Source organism: Haliotis rubra, unplaced genomic scaffold (assembly GCF_003918875.1).
Source record: "Haliotis rubra isolate DU_JTF1 unplaced genomic scaffold, ASM391887v1 Scf232, whole genome shotgun sequence".
Classification (NCBI taxonomy): domain Eukaryota; kingdom Metazoa; phylum Mollusca; class Gastropoda; order Lepetellida; family Haliotidae; genus Haliotis; species Haliotis rubra.
In genome coordinates, this window is record NW_025766359.1 from 54235 (window position 1) to 72659 (window position 18425).

The window sequence follows — 18425 nt, forward strand, 5'->3', positions numbered from 1 at the left end:
AGGTTTTCATAGAATCGCTTTTGTTCCACTATTATTTCTCGTCCATCTGCTATTTCTTCACCATTATCAATAATAAGGGAGTTAATAAGTTTGTTTGTATAGTTTCTATTTTCCAAATGACAAAAATAATGTGTAGGTTTATCCCCCTCTTCATACCACTGGATTCTATTTCTAACTTGGATTCCTTTTATTTCTTCTTTTTTTTTTTCCAATTCATTTTTACTTTTAGATAAATCAGCAAGAAGTGTTTCATTAGCGTTTTGGAAGTTACTTCTTATTTCATCTTCTATATGACATATATTCTCTCTAGTTCTTTATATTTTGCAGTTCTGCTTTTCTTAATATATGAAGAGTATGAGATGGATTTTCCTCTAAGTTTCATTAAAAATGTCACTAAAAATAGAGTGTCACTGATAGTCAAACGTAAGTGTTCATCATTAATCTCGTTTAATTCTTCATCTGAATATGTAGGATCTGCGTATTTTCGTTTTGTTTCATTAAGTAAGTCAATTACTAGTGTTATATATTCCTCTCGTCTCAATAATGATGTGTTAAACTTCCAATAGCCGCGTCCCTTTTCCTTATTTTTTTGTGTTGATAAAGATAACGTTACAGCAGAATGGTCACTTTTATAACCAGGTATGATGGATATATTACTATTTATGTTAAAGAGGTCTTCAGTTACCAAGAAGAAATCTAATCTGGCTTGTTGGCGAGGATTCTTTTTCCACCATGTATACTTTTTTGTTTTAGGGTTCAACTCTCTCCATGCGTCCATGCATTGTAGTGCATGTTAGTTACTGAGTTTTCATGTTTACATGGAGTCCCAAAAGAGGTCATGCAACCTCAATCTATATGACTCACACACAGTCGCAATAAAATGTGATAACAAGCATTGTCACTAAGGTGACATAATCCCCCGCCGCAAATTATCAAATCAAACATAAAAAGTAATGAAAGTTTAAGATGAAGTTAAATGTCAACAAAAACATGACCAGTCAACCTCTCTTGATATCTTCTCTTTAGTTGTTCAAACACACAAATATTTTCAAGACTGACTTTGACCTTGACATGAATGTCATAGTGTATGAAATATGCAAAAATGGTACTAAAGAAATTGCTTATTGAAAAACATTCAAGGGAAGTGTTAAAAGTCTATGAAAAAAATCAAGTTAATTCAAGTTAACATGCTGAAATCTTCAAAGTGTCGCAGTGACCTTGCAAATTAAGTGAAGGTCACCAAAATCGACTGAGTCCTGCACCTTCCCTGGATGAAGCTTGATGTCAAATATGAAGAAAATCCAGTGAATGGTTCTTGAGGTAACTCGCTGACAAGCATAACATGAATGTTAATATGCTGAAATCTTCAAAGTGTTGTCATGACCTTGAAAATTATGTGACGAGTAACACGACAAGAGTAAAACGTTAAAGTCCCCTTGTGACCTTGAAATTAACTTCAAAGTCACCAAACCTGATTGGGATCTTTCTTATACTGTGATGAACCTAGCTACCAAATATGAAAAGAATCTAGTCTACGGTTCTTAAGATATTCCAATTCGTACGTACGGACATGGATAAAAGTACCCATATGAACTGGATTGATCATGATCAGAATGATTATTCTTCCATCAAATTATAAATCCTAATCAAGGTAATCAAATTAAATGTACACATTTCTGTGGCAGTAAATTAATAATTTAGCATCAATACAAGAACTTGACCATGTTCACTGATACATCAGCATTACAACATATATCTCTAGTTATCACAGGGGGCGGTGGGGTAGCCTAATGGTTAAAGCGTTGGCTCGTCACGTCGAAGAACCAGGTTCGAAACCCCACGTGGGCACAATGTCTGAAGCCCATTTCTGGTGTCCCCCGCCGTGATGTTGCTGGAATATTGCTAAAAGCGGCGTAAAAGCAAACTCAGTCAGTCAGTCAGTTATCACAGCATCCTCAGTATGGGCCCTGAGGAAATCAAGGTGCTTTGTCTGTCATGTCATACTTAAAAGACAGCTGTTGACTGATATAAAGCAGGTGACTACATCCACCATTCCTTACTTACGTCTGTACAGTATTTAGTCCCGATACCCTCATCTTTGTCAATCTGTCTTTCCAGTAATATGGATGTACTCGAGAGTAGTGCAGACTCCCTGAGATATAGCGAAAGGGCTTGCCATCTTGAAGAAATGTAGCATTGTTGTAATCAACGGTAAAACTGTGGTTCAAACCCTGTAAACAGACATATCATGCAAACAGTTGAACATTTGTTAAGTTAATTTGTTTTAACATGCTTATCACTTTTACTGGATTGTATTTAACTTCTGAGGTAAGCAGTAAAAAACATGGATGTTGGACAGAAAGCATATTAAACATGGTCATGATGGGTGATGGAAATTACTACTCATGGGTGATGTGAATGCAGCAACAGGATACATACATATTGCACTATTCACCATCATTAACTAAGTTATATAAAAAGCAAACAAACATCAATATCATTTACTCGAGATCGTTAATATCACTTCAGATGCAAAATCAATTGTCTTTATAGCAAAAAATAGCAAGCGAAAATTCAGTAAAATCAGTTGTCTGCTAGTGACAGGCAATATATAAATAGGAAGCCACGTGATCACAACACTCCCTCGCAGTGCGGATCAGAAAAGTATGGCTCGTCGTCAAAAACCCATACAAAATACCCAGATGTTGAGAGCGGCAACAACTTCGCTGATACAATGTCATCAACACTAATTTTGTAGGAAACACTTGATATTTTTGTGTGAAACAGATGAATATATCCTTTATTACTCAAGGTTAGTAAAATAAAAACTTTAAATGATATTACAAATAAGAGTTACATCGTCGAAAACCCCTGACACCGGGATACATTAATGTGTCAATTAAGTAATCAGAAACAGAGTGACAATCTGTGTATTGTTATTTGTTTTTATGTTTTACATTGAAACAAAGAGAATTACAGACATACCATTGTCAATTTATATTAGTCCTGGTGTTAAGCATGATGTAAACTTTTGACAGTCCTTGTTGAATTTACCAAAGCACTGTAATGCATCTATTTTCAATTCCATAATTCTAAAAAAGGTAGGTATGATATTTTATGGATCAAACAGATCCATAATTCTTGCTAAGATTCTCTTCCCATCAATATTTCTCAAAACATTGGGCCAATGCACACCTGAAAGAGATATACATGTATTGGTCTTTTCTAAGCACATCATTTCTTTCCACTGAGACCATTTGTATTAGTGACAAAGATAATATTTCATAAGTACCATTCTTAGTAAATCCTTAGGAACTCTTGCTTTAGAGACAAGGTGTCTAATAAATTTCTGGGATGACGTAGGGCAGTTGTATGTCCCTGACATCCTCAGAAAACTCGGCCGTCGTCGATTCGTATAAAACTTTGGCTTGGTTGCATGGTAGCTCAGTAACACATCATGGGCGGTCCTGCGTCTAGATTTTCTAAGCTCTCTTAGAGCTAAGATAGTGGTAGGTTAATGTTAAGGGAGACGGTGATTTCGTAGACAAAACCAGTTCGTAGACGCAGTGAATTCGTAACCAAAACCGGTTCGTAGACGGTGAATTCGTAGACGTGTATAAATAATTGAATATATAGTTTGAATTTTACTTAGATGTTACTTAGAATGTTTATAACGAAGTTGGTATGCTTTGTTTTCAGTGATACGAAACTAAGGGCAGCTAAAGACTCAAGGAAATTGTGAATGAATATTTTCCCGTATGCTTTGTTTTCAGTGATACCTAAACAATATGCTGAGGACACAAGAAAATGTGAATGAAGAGTGTTGTGTATGTGGATTAACTGGTTTCACTGAGTTGTTGTGAATGTTAATTAGGAAGTGGTGAGTTGTTTTGATTAAGAAGTACTCTGTGTGGGAGATGTAAGTGTTTTCTTAAGAAGTGTTTTCTGCTACTTCTCTGCTGGTCTGCGTAGTTAAACGTTGAATGACGATACTTACGTAATACATATCTTTTAATTTTACACAACTGAATTTAATATTAGCGGCCTATGATTTGTCGGAATTTGTGAAATGGACCACTGTGAAGCATATTTTGTTATTTTATTATTTAAGGATATTTTCACCGCCGATCATAATTACCTGATATATTTTATTTATTTCACAAAATGCAAACACTTTTCGTCGATTTTCTTCATCATTGAGGATGAACTTTTCCCATTTTAATAACGTCTACGAATTCACCGCTCAATCCGTCTACGAACCGGTTTTGGTTACGAATTCACCTACAGCCAATGTTAATGTAGCGCTATGAGAGCTTCGAGGATTTAGGAGAAGGCGGGGTGCACATAAATCATGAAGTCCAAAGGTTTGGGGAAATGAACCGCAGCGAAATTTTTTTCAGGGGAGAGGGGGATGGGGTAGGGTGGTGTGCACCCTAGATCCGCCCGTGCGCACTTACGCAAGCTGATCACTGTTGGTTCGGCCCCATCGGTCACTGAGTGAGACACTGACACTGTCAAAATCAACATGCATTGTCACACGTCACAAGGTTCAAATGGGTTGTTGATTACATATAATATCTAATGACGACCTTAAATTCAATCTTTTAACCTACTCAACTGGTTAAGACTTACCAAAGTACAAGCGATAAGGCATGTCAATACAACTGCAACAAGTCGCATTTCCAAGCCTTGTGTCCCTGCCGCCATTTTGATCTAATCACGTGAGATACGTCATGTGACAACTTTCACGTGATTCAAACACACAAGAGGCTTGTTTGGGGTGAATTCGGTAACACACGCTGTCGTTAGCTTTTCTTATAGGGCATTGGGGGGACTATCCACGTTCTACGCCGCAATGCGGCCCAGGATCTGGAGGGGGTCCGGGGTCATATGGTCCCCCGGGAATTTTTTAAAATTTCCTGCTTTCTGAAGGTAAAATGACTCCATTTATGTAATTTCCAATTTTGTATAAAATAATATTTTTTTCCTGCTACATTTGACCAGGGATACTCTACAACAGGGATAGGTCACTCGCTTGCTTTCTTTACCATTTGTACTAATTAACGTGTGCCTCGTCATGCTCCAGCGCACACAGTGACTTGGTTCGTTCCCAGCGCAACTTCGGCTGCGTTTAACAGTACTTCAGCCAGTGTATTGTATCAGTCGGAATTTTACAATGAATGAATGAATTAATTAAGAGCAAGAATTTTTTATATGTGAATGAATGAAAGAAATAAAGAAAAAGAACAAAAGAAAGAAATACATATGTGAATGAATGAAAGAATAAATGATACACCGCGGCCATCCCTCCCCAAACATGTTAAAGAACGCAAAACTATCGGTAGAACACATGTGTTAACATCAGCTGTCCTTTTTTGTAAAAATGTACTTTGAGACATGTTTTACATTAGTAGCTAATTCAGATATCTTATTGCATGTGTAGAATGGCATGGGCATTGACAGAATGTTAACTGACACTGTCACAGACCCCTCAAACACAAAGTTTAGAACTATCACAAAGCGTTGTAAACACCTTTCCAGTTTTGTCACATACTAAGATCAACAAGAAAGAAAGAAGTTTTAGAACTCAAGCATCACAAGCATCAATGGCGTATCAGAACAGATCGGCGATATGTCATATTCACACACCTCAAATACACCCTAACAAAAAAATTTAAATTATAAAACTATCACTATTACTTGCAAACACCTTTCACCTGATGGTATATTCCCCTCATAAAAATTGAAGTTGTATGTGAAAGATGTTTTTGAACAATAACTAGAAACACTCAAACAACGCCCTGTAGTATTTCAATGGCAGAACGGCGATATGTCATATTTTTCACACACCTCAAATACACCCTAACAAATTTTTTTAGTTATAAAACTATCACTATTACTTGCAAACACCTTTCAACTAAAGGTATATTTCCCTTCTAAAAATTAAACGAATATGTGAAAGAAGTTTTTAGCGATATAATTTAATCTTTCTTCGCTGTGTACTGAGAATTGAAGCCAGTGAGCTACAACATGCCGACTTGAAACTTTACTACAAATCTACTGTACTTATACTGACACTAATAACAATTATTTGACTTAAAATGAAGTGACAGAATAGGTAACTTATCTTCTACATGTAGGTTTTCAGTTGTTACAACACTCAGCGTATGTAATCAGCTGTTGAAAATAAACCGGGCTCAATCTTAAAAACTACGCTGACGCCATATTGGCTACACTGGTCACGTGACGAGCCGCGGAATAGCTCAGGAGCTTTCCGAGGAGTGACCACTCCCCCTTATATAGTCTCCCTGGTTTGACCAGATACCATAATATTATAATAGATATGGTCTCTGGTTTGACCATTTTTTTCATGTTTTTAAAAAGGTTTCTGTGTTCAAAATTGTAGCATCTGTACGTAATGTTAACGTTCTGAACTTACACATATCTGTACTTATTACCCACGTGGTCAACGTATGGGTAGTTGCATATTAATCTCGTACGTCAAACGAGTGTCGTATCGCGTTGACCTGTGTCGTAACGACTTGACCTGAAATTCTAACGATTTGATTGGATAACCGATGACCTCTCAATTAGGTCACATTCTGACGTAACTATTTTTTCATTCATAACAAACACGTGAATTCATTCATTCTACAACTTAAATGCATTGTGGGAATGTAAACATTGCGAACGTTGCCGAGTCGAACTGAGACATTATATCTGTCGAAAAACATAAACGCAATGTTTCCACCAGTGATGTTAGCCGAATGAAGCAACTGGAAACCAAGAAACGAGGTGCAACGGAGTAGTTTACTGTAGGAGGCTGTACGACGTCGGTTACCATGGCAGTGACGTCATTAGTGTGACGTCATGCAAATATTGTACTACAGTACAAAACTCTTCCGCAACCTCTTTATGAAACCGGTTTCGGTTTGAAACCAAAAACATAACAAAAATACGCTATTTTGTCAGTTTAAATGCATGTAAGACGTGGGTAATAAATAAAATACCACACTCGGCCTCATTACATACGAATTATACGAAACTCGTGACCTTCCTATGTTATCTGACCTCGCTTTCGCTCGGTCAGATACCATAGGAAGGACACTCGTTTCGTATAATTCGTATGTAATGAGACCGAGTGTAATGAGAAACTCGTGACCTTCCTATGTTATCTGACCTCGCTTTCGCTCGGTCAGATACCATATAGTCCATTGTATTATGTATTTTCGTTCAAAGAAATTGGAGATTAGCAACAGTATACATTTTCTTAAACCACTCACTACACTTGATGTAAAAAACAATGTTTCCAATTTTTCCCATCATCCCATTGGCGGCCATCTTGGATTTCAAAATGGCCGCCACATTCAATAATGTGCCACCCTTTTTTTTCACTTTTAAGTACAATAGACCGATCCAGTCTGTCAATCAAAACTGGCGCATGCGTCAATTTTGGCCAATCAGCAGGCCGGGCGCGCTGCGTGGATTTGTCAGACTTATTTCCGGGGTCAAACGATGCCTCCGAAGCGATGTGCTTCGAATTATGCCATTTATATCTATTACATTTTGCTGTGATTTGATGCGTACCTTTAACAAAACCATTACGATCAAGATCAAAAAATTGAGGCGGATCAAGGAATGCGATAGGCCTATCGAGCAGTTAAATGTCGGCACCGTCGTTCACGAAACCTACGTCTGCTCGAAGGTGAGAATTTACACGAATTTACACACTTTCGCACATGTGCAAAAGCATTACCAATAGATGACAACAAATAGCAGTTTAGGATTTTGCAAGTGTTATAAACACGGACAGTTCTTGTAACTACAAAATTGTTTTTGATTCACGTTTTTATTCACTACTGGGCATTGAGTTGGTACACCATAAACCTGAAACGAGACAGGCGAGAAAGCCGTGACACAATGTAAACAAATCTGACAGCGAGCTGATTTCGGTTAGGGTCAACCGAAATAGCAAACTTGTTACATTAAAGAACAATGTGGTGGATATGGTTGCATTCGCGATTAGATATTCTTAAATTTGTCACACATTTTAGGATGTTTTAAAGTTTCAAAAGCACAATCTGAAGGCCTATGTACAGTACAGTAACTGCTAATAGTGCAAAATATTCGAGGAGTAATATTTTTTTATCCAAACGGAAATATTGTCAGTGTCAGCAGTTGCCTATCACGCAATATCCAAACATCAAAATTAGTTCAAATGAGTGTCTATAGCACCATGTCTTAAACATTTCAGAATTTCTATAAAGAGATGGGACCTTGAATTGATTTAGCTTACTCCATGTGGATCGGAGACGAAAACTATGTGAGAAGAATAGTGACTTTCTGGAATATCGGACGGAGTGAAATATAAGTTTATTTCTTAACTATGAGAACATTATTTGTTTTGATTTTTTTGTCACAGCATAATTTTTTTACATGTAGGATAGGGGTTGGGGTGGGGGGTGGGTACATTGGTACATTTTAGGAGTAATAACATAGTTCTGTTATTTTAATTATAATTCACTGGAAATGATAGCAAGGTATGTTCTAAGAATCTTGCCTCCTTCAGGAAACATGGAAAGGTAATAAAATAGATAATAATCCAATCAATTAAAAATAATTACTTAATTGACTCACATATCAGATTCATGTGAATTTAAGGCAGAACTAGGCAAACAAACACTATATACATATCATGGCTGAACAACCACTTGGTACTAAGATAGCTAGTTTGTTTTAAGATATATTTAGTCTTTAAATAATATGTTTACTAATAAGATTATTCAGAGAGTGATCACTAGTATCATCACTCATAATAAAGTTATTTCAACATCCATAGAATTGGAAAAAAAACCAAAGGCTACGTTTTGGTCACACCCAGGCATTATTCAGTCTTGGAACCAAATAACTTACAGAATTCTAAGTTGACTGTTCATGTAACTGGAATGGATATTGAAACATATAATATTCAACCCCGATTTCATGTAATACTTCTTAGAAATCATCAGGTTTTGGGAGGTTACCAATATTTGATAACTGAGCCAAAGTAGTGTTTATTAAAGGAGAATACGAGTGAATTGCAACAAATTGATGGGTGAAAGATAAAGCCATAAGAAACATATTCCCAAATTTCCAATTAAAAATTATGTATAATTATGTTTTAATCGCGAAAAACAGTTTCTGTAAATCTCAGCTTCGGTTTTGGACAAATTGTTCAAGGTTTGTTGATGCTTATTTGGAAAATAAGCTTAATTTCATATTAAATTGCACACTGGTTTAATTGCAGGATGTGAAAGCTTCAGGACATTTTCATGTATGTTTTCCCTTAACTTTTGTTAGGACTTTTACCAAATTTTAAGCAACTTTAATATAATTTTGATGACACTAGTAAGTATCTCAGGAAAGGAAATACATGTAGATCACAATTAGTGTTATGTCCCTAAAGGATATGGTCTCAGATCCAATAAGATTATCATTGTTTAAGAAGCAATAATGTCAATATGTAATTTTATTGACAAAAAGCTTTAAACTTTGAATATATTCTTTGCCTCTTATTTACATTAGTAGTTAGCAGTTCAATATATCTGAAGAAAAAGCAGTATATTTGTATGTTGTGTAACATTCTATTTCAATGCTAGTTAATTGGTCGGATAACTGTGGATCCTCTGTTCAAAGATTTTGCATCACATGTTTCCTATTTATGGAAGATGTGTCAGTGTACAGGCGCAGACTGTATCTTGATTCTTTGTGTTTATGGTGGTGTTACATACCTGTAGATAAATGCTGGCAGTTCATGAAGTCCAGTATAGTGGAGGTTTGTAGATTAGGATTCCACAAAAAAGTACACATAGAAAAATAAATTGGAAAGTATTATTAAAAAATGGATTTCCTTATATTCAATGTCATTTTAGGATGGTGTACAGATTTTGAAGAGAGAAATTTTACTAAGAATAGCTGCAGATTAGCTGCTGAATATTTGCTTCTGGGTATGTCCTGATACATCCATGGAAACATACTGTGTCAACAGGTCCAGTAACGTTTTCCAGATAATATATAGATACAGACAAACAAGGTGGACGAAGTAAGACGGGATACTGTTTTCCTGCGTTGTTCCTTGAAAGGTAGAAACCAATGTTTTCACAAACTTCTAATTTAACTAAATTTGAACAACGGATAAATAAATAAAGGTGGCATGCGCAGTTTTGACAATCTTTTATAGATACCGAAACGATCTGCAACTTGAACATGTGGTTGTGTTCACGGTTTTTATAATATTACGATGGGAATTTTTTAGAAAAAACAACAAACAACATAATTCAGTTACCTTGCCCCTGCTAATATCTTAGACGTACGTCAATTGCCGGATAGATTATTTGGTAGAAAATACGCTTCCCAATCTCAGTAGCTGGCTGAGACGATTTTTCATCGGGCATGTAGATCTAACTACATTTTCACTCGCCAATGTATACAACCTGTCAACTAAAATATATTGAAAATAAAATACGTATAACTTTCCTTTTTAAATATCATTCACAAACGACGGATACCTAAGTACAACAAACAGAATTCACCAACAACATTCTCAATCATGTACGTTTCGCCGGCGGTGACGCCATTGTGATTAGTCCGTGGTTGTCCCCCCTAACGTCAAAAACGAAGTGGGCGGGGCTTATCGGCCGGGACTGGATCGGTCTATTGTGAGTCGAACTGAGACATTATATCTGTCGAAAAACATAAACGCAATGTTTCCACCAGTGATGTTAGCCGAATGAAGCAACTGGAAACCAAGAAACGAGGTGCAACGGAGTAGTTTACTGTAGGAGGCTGTACGACGTCGGTTACCATGGCAGTGACGTCATTAGTGTGACGTCATGCAAATATTGTACTACAGTACAAAACTCTTCCGCAACCTCTTTATGAAACCGGTTTCGGTTTGAAACCAAAAACATAACAAAAATACGCTATTTTGTCAGTTTAAATGCATGTAAGACGTGGGTAATAAATAAAATACCACACTCGGCCTCATTACATACGAATTATACGAAACTCGTGACCTTCCTATGTTATCTGACCTCGCTTTCGCTCGGTCAGATACCATAGGAAGGACACTCGTTTCGTATAATTCGTATGTAATGAGACCGAGTGTAATGAGAAACTCGTGACCTTCCTATGTTATTCGACCTCGCCGCTCGGTCAGATACCATATAGTCCATTGTATTATGTATTTTCGTTCAAAGAAATTGGAGATTAGCAACAGTATACATTTTCTTAAACCACTCACTACACTTGATGTAAAAAACAATGTTTCCAATTTTTCCCATCATCCCATTGGCGGCCATCTTGGATTTCAAAATGGCCGCCACATTCAATAATGTGCCACCCTTTTTTTTCACTTTTAAGTACAATAGACCGATCCAGTCTGTCAATCAAAACTGGCGCATGCGTCAATTTTGGCCAATCAGCAGGCCGGGCGCGCTGCGTGGATTTGTCAGACTTATTTCCGGGGTCAAACGATGCCTCCGAAGCGATGTGCTTCGAATTATGCCATTTATATCTATTACATTTTGCTGTGATTTGATGCGTACCTTTAACAAAACCATTACGATCAAGATCAAAAAATTGAGGCGGATCAAGGAATGCGATAGGCCTATCGAGCAGTTAAATGTCGGCACCGTCGTTCACGAAACCTACGTCTGCTCGAAGGTGAGAATTTACACGAATTTACACACTTTCGCACATGTGCAAAAGCATTACCAATAGATGACAACAAATAGCAGTTTAGGATTTTGCAAGTGTTATAAACACGGACAGTTCTTGTAACTACAAAATTGTTTTTGATTCACGTTTTTATTCACTACTGGGCATTGAGTTGGTACACCATAAACCTGAAACGAGACAGGCGAGAAAGCCGTGACACAATGTAAACAAATCTGACAGCGAGCTGATTTCGGTTAGGGTCAACCGAAATAGCAAAACTTGTTACATTAAAGAACAATGTGGTGGATATGGTTGCATTCGCGATTAGATATTCTTAAATTTGTCACACATTTTAGGATGTTTTAAAGTTTCAAAAGCACAATCTGAAGGCCTATGTACAGTACAGTAACTGCTAATAGTGCAAAATATTCGAGGAGTAATATTTTTTTATCCAAACGGAAATATTGTCAGTGTCAGCAGTTGCCTATCACGCAATATCCAAACATCAAAATTAGTTCAAATGAGTGTCTATAGCACCATGTCTTAAACATTTCAGAATTTCTATAAAGAGATGGGACCTTGAATTGATTTAGCTTACTCCATGTGGATCGGAGACGAAAACTATGTGAGAAGAATAGTGACTTTCTGGAATATCGGACGGAGTGAAATATAAGTTTATTTCTTAACTATGAGAACATTATTTGTTTTGATTTTTTGTCACAGCATACTTTTTTTTACATGTAGGATAGGGTTGGGGTGGGGGTGGGTACATTGGTACATTTTAGGAGTAATAACATAGTTCTGTTATTTTAATTATAATTCACTGGAAATGATAGCAAGGTATGTTCTAAGAATCTTGCCTCCTTCAGGAAACATGGAAAGGTAATAAAATAGATAATAATCCAATCAATTAAAAATAATTACTTAATTGACTCACATATCAGATTCATGTGAATTTAAGGCAGAACTAGGCAAACAAACACTATATACATATCATGGCTGAACAACCACTTGGTACTAAGATAGCTAGTTTGTTTTAAGATATATTTAGTCTTTAAATAATATGTTTACTAATAAGATTATTCAGAGAGTGATCACTAGTATCATCACTCATAATAAAGTTATTTCAACATCCATAGAATTGGAAAAAAAACCAAAGGCTACGTTTTGGTCACACCCAGGCATTATTCAGTCTTGGAACCAAATAACTTACAGAATTCTAAGTTGACTGTTCATGTAACTGGAATGGATATTGAAACATATAATATTCAACCCCGATTTCATGTAATACTTCTTAGAAATCATCAGGTTTTGGGGAGGTTACCAATATTTGATAACTGAGCCAAAGTAGTGTTTATTAAAGGAGAATACGAGTGAATTGCAACAAATTGATGGGTGAAAGATAAAGCCATAAGAAACATATTCCCAAATTTCCAATTAAAAATTATGTATAATTATGTTTTAATCGCGAAAAACAGTTTCTGTAAATCTCAGCTTCGGTTTTGGACAAATTGTTCAAGGTTTGTTGATGCTTATTTGGAAAATAAGCTTAATTTCATATTAAATTGCACACTGGTTTAATTGCAGGATGTGAAAGCTTCAGGACATTTTCATGTATGTTTTCCCTTAACTTTTGTTAGGACTTTTACCAAATTTTAAGCAACTTTAATATAATTTTGATGACACTAGTAAGTATCTCAGGAAAGGAAATACATGTAGATCACAATTAGTGTTATGTCCCTAAAGGATATGGTCTCAGATCCAATAAGATTATCATTGTTTAAGAAGCAATAATGTCAATATGTAATTTTATTGACAAAAAGCTTTAAACTTTGAATATATTCTTTGCCTCTTATTTACATTAGTAGTTAGCAGTTCAATATATCTGAAGAAAAAGCAGTATATTTGTATGTTGTGTAACATTCTATTTCAATGCTAGTTAATTGGTCGGATAACTGTGGATCCTCTGTTCAAAGATTTTGCATCACATGTTTCCTATTTATGGAAGATGTGTCAGTGTACAGGCGCAGACTGTATCTTGGATTCTTTGTGTTTATGGTGGTGTTACATACCTGTAGATAAATGCTGGCAGTTCATGAAGTCCAGTATAGTGGAGGTTTGTAGATTAGGATTCCACAAAAAAGTACACATAGAAAAATAAATTGGAAAGTATTATTAAAAAATGGATTTCCTTATATTCAATGTCATTTTAGGATGGTGTACAGATTTTGAAGAGAGAAATTTTACTAAGAATAGCTGCAGATTAGCTGCTGAATATTTGCTTCTGGGTATGTCCTGATACATCCATGGAAACATACTGTGTCAACAGGTCCAGTAACGTTTTCCAGATAATATATAGATACAGACAAACAAGGTGGACGAAGTAAGACGGGATACTGTTTTCCTGCGTTGTTCCTTGAAAGGTAGAAACCAATGTTTTCACAAACTTCTAATTTAACTAAATTTGAACAACGGATAAATAAATAAAGGTGGCATGCGCAGTTTTGACAATCTTTTTATAGATACCGAAACGATCTGCAACTTGAACATGTGGTTGTGTTCACGGTTTTTATAATATTACGATGGGAATTTTTTAGAAAAAACAACAAACAACATAATTCAGTTACCTTGCCCCTGCTAATATCTTAGACGTACGTCAATTGCCGGATAGATTATTTGGTAGAAAATACGCTTCCCAATCTCAGTAGCTGGCTGAGACGATTTTTCATCGGGCATGTAGATCTAACTACATTTTCACTCGCCAATGTATACAACCTGTCAACTAAAATATATTGAAAATAAAATACGTATAACTTTCCTTTTTAAATATCATTCACAAACGACGGATACCTAAGTACAACAAACAGAATTCACCAACAACATTCTCAATCATGTACGTTTCGCCGGCGGTGACGCCATTGTGATTAGTCCGTGGTTGTCCCCCCTAACGTCAAAAACGAAGTGGGCGGGGCTTATCGGCCGGGACTGGATCGGTCTATTGTGAGTCGAACTGAGACATTATATCTGTCGAAAAACATAAACGCAATGTTTCCACCAGTGATGTTAGCCGAATGAAGCAACTGGAAACCAAGAAACGAGGTGCAACGGAGTAGTTTACTGTAGGAGGCTGTACGACGTCGGTTACCATGGCAGTGACGTCATTAGTGTGACGTCATGCAAATATTGTACTACAGTACAAAACTCTTCCGCAACCTCTTTATGAAACCGGTTTCGGTTTGAAACCAAAAACATAACAAAAATACGCTATTTTGTCAGTTTAAATGCATGTAAGACGTGGGTAATAAATAAAATACCACACTCGGCCTCATTACATACGAATTATACGAAACTCGTGACCTTCCTATGTTATCTGACCTCGCTTTCGCTCGGTCAGATACCATAGGAAGGACACTCGTTTCGTATAATTCGTATGTAATGAGACCGAGTGTAATGAGAAACTCGTGACCTTCCTATGTTATCTGACCTCGCTTTCGCTCGGTCAGATACCATATAGTCCATTGTATTATGTATTTTCGTTCAAAGAAATTGGAGATTAGCAACAGTATACATTTTCTTAAACCACTCACTACACTTGATGTAAAAAACAATGTTTCCAATTTTTCCCATCATCCCATTGGCGGCCATCTTGGATTTCAAAATGGCCGCCACATTCAATAATGTGCCACCCTTTTTTTCACTTTTAAGTACAATTCTGGTTCTATTTTCAGTACATGTATATATTTGAAGCTTTTATGCTGTAAAGGATTACTTGTATACACCCCAGTATCAAAGACACTGTTAATGTGTATACATGAAGAGGAAATGTGTTATTATATACAAAATCTAAACATTACATATTTCATATCAGCTATTTATGATATATATCTATACACTGAACTCCCAGACACTTGTATTTTGTTATACTTATTTTGCTCTGTATAAAACAAGAATATTATGAATGTTATGATAACCACACTAGCTGTTAAAAATCAATGAAACTACTAACTTGTTGATCAGTGGTGTAAGCGTAGGAACAGGTTGAAGATGAATGTCCACAATGTCACAGAATTGATAGCTTAATGTCTATCCTCAGATGTTGCAATCTTCAGACAATATAAGCACCAAATACACAACACCATTTACAGCAAGTCATCAACATCATCGTGATTTCCATTTCAGACATGTAATCATATCTCCAATCGAAAAGTTGTCATTAATGATGAAAGTATATATCCACAATGTCACCGAAAGGAGAGGTCTTTCACACTCATCATAAGATATATTTACAGCAGTTCATCAAAGTTATCATCAGGAACTGTTTCCTCCACTTGAGACTCTTCATTCTCACACTGATTACTGCATTGACAAAGTTCAGTACATGGTAAGTCCTTTGATTTGCATGTACACCGCTGAGTTGAAAGTCTGTCTTGCACTGGCATCGAACCATCTCGAGAATAGCCTGGGGGAGTTGGCAGAACATCTGTGGTGACTGGTCTAAGCTGAGCATCTTTATCCCTATGAAACCCGTAACTCATTGGGTCCAAGAAGACTTGTTTGGCAACATGAACTTGAGCCCATACCCATGCCTGCATCTGAACTCTGTGAATGTGCTGTTTCAAGGCACCAAGTGTTGGAGGGAGCCTATCACTTTCAGCCATGTGCTTGCAAAAGAGATACCATCTGAGTTCAGGAATTTCATTCAAGGTGATTGTTTTTTGGACAATACACAGCACATACAAATCTAGCTAATGTTGAAAAGGTTTCTTCATCAAGATCTTCTCTACAACACAGCAGCTGCAAAGCTTCAACAGTGTCTTCGGTGGCTCTTAGAAACGTCTTGAACCAAGTTGTCTTCCCAATGCGAGAAAATCTACCTGTGTTATCAGCTCCAGAAAAGGCATGGAAGGCTGGCAGAGCCTTCGCTTTTTCAACCCCAAGTGATTTCCATATATGCTGTATTTGTACTTCACCTGATGCCATGCAGATAGATGTCTTTACTGGCAGGTGATCATAATTTGCTATGATTAGCACGAGGACGTCAGTATCTGGAGAGAAGAAAACAAGTTCAGAGTCACACGAGTTTCGCTGAGATGCACAGATGGCTTGGTAGATCATCAGTGTGTCAGCCTCTTCATGGTTGTTTGACTCAAAGTTGATGCTGCTGTTACTTCTTGTGTTACCCGAAGCTGAGGTGATGAAGAGCTTTGATGAATCCTTGTTGTACTCCATGGTCTTTGTTGCTAGGTACTCTGCAAGGTCATCCTTGGTTTGGTCGTGAGATAAGAATCGCTTCAATGTGATGTGCTTGATTCTTGTTTCATCAGTTATTTGGTACTGGACTGGATCCTTGCCATGACGTCTTTTTTCCCTTGTTGACCATTTAAGTGAATCAGGTTTATAGGTATCAAACACAAGAATGACTTCATCAAATTCTCTTGTAAGGCTCACCAGTCGGTTATTGAAGCACTGACTTAGATCCTTTACTGTCTCCACTGCAGGAGGTAACTGTGTCATCTTCTGAAGAAGAACCATACCATCAACTAAGTTGAGGGGCCATTTCTGGATCACTGATCATATGACTTTTACCCAGTTCCTCAAGGCAACTGATGAGTTTTGACTTGTCTGTACATTGTAACAACATGCCATCCGGGGAAAAGAATGCTCTTGGTGTCAGTGTGAATTCATAGTTCCCTATAGCATGTTTCAGGTCAATATCGCGGCTTGATCTGGCTAAAATCATCAGCCGTCCATACAAGTCCTTTGTTTCTTTCAGGTCCACAATCTTGTCTCGAAGTTTCACTGTTTGTTTCTTGCTGTCAGACATGTAGAGATGGTTGTTTTCCTTCTTCACTGGCGCCCATAGGCTGACTGTTCCATTGATTCTTTCTGCCACATATTCTTCATACAACTTTTGCCCGGTCTCATCTATGTTGAGTATCTGAGAGAAATACTGATCTTGAATATATGCATGTGTTATCAGATTCTGCAGCTTGTCCCCTTCAACAGTAAAAGGATTCCCATGACTCAGGATAGCATTCTTGATTTTGTCAACTGCAATATGGTCCCGCTGGATAACACCTGGTGCAAGGTCATGATGCTCCTTGACTTTAGCTGCTTCAAAATCAAACTGACTTTTGAACTCATTTGCTAAGCGTGACAACTCAGGTGTTGCCAGAAAAAAACGCTGTCTTGCATTTGCATTCCGTGATATGCCAACGAGACCAGAGTGTACCTTCATTAGTCTGTTCAGTTGTTCACATGCATGATCAGCTCCAATGGACACAAAGGGGATACCTTTCTTCGAAACTGATATATTTCCATTAGCCAGCTCATTCCATGTGTATGGATCCTTTGACCTCAGTGCATACATATCTGCTAAGTATCTGGGCCACAGTCTTTTGTATTTGATCCGATCCATTGCAAAAAAGAGTTTGCTCAGTTCTTCACCAGCCTCTAGATGCAACCTAAGATCTGCATTCCTTGATGCAGCTATGAAGAAGAGAATGTCTTCAGCACGGTGTAAGTAGTTCATCATTGACTTGAACATGGCATGTTTGCACATCTCTTGCTCCCAGGACTGAAATTTGGTCATTAGATCATCCATGGCAATTTGTCTAAGCAGCTTGGAATTTGCACACTTCACGGATTCTGCCTTTTCACTTTTGTCAACTACATTACAGGCTCTGACAATTTCCTTGGTGAAATCAGAGTAAACCACTTGCAGCCCA

At 37.1% G+C, this 18425-nt stretch overlaps 1 protein-coding gene across 1 annotated transcript in view; it reads right to left on the bottom strand.

Moving 5' to 3' along the window:
* LOC124278146 (beta-galactosidase-like) overlaps positions 1-4721 on the bottom strand; it is a 43835-nt gene extending 39114 nt beyond the window's left edge. Inside the window, exons 1-2 of the mRNA XM_046713881.1 lie at positions 4633-4721; positions 2065-2231 (exon numbers count right to left, since the gene is read on the bottom strand). Coding sequence (XP_046569837.1) covers positions 2065-2231; positions 4633-4707 — 242 coding nt within the window. The 5' untranslated portion in view covers positions 4708-4721. The remainder of the gene's footprint in view (positions 1-2064; positions 2232-4632) is intronic.
* Between the last annotated feature and the right edge of the window lie 13704 nt (positions 4722-18425).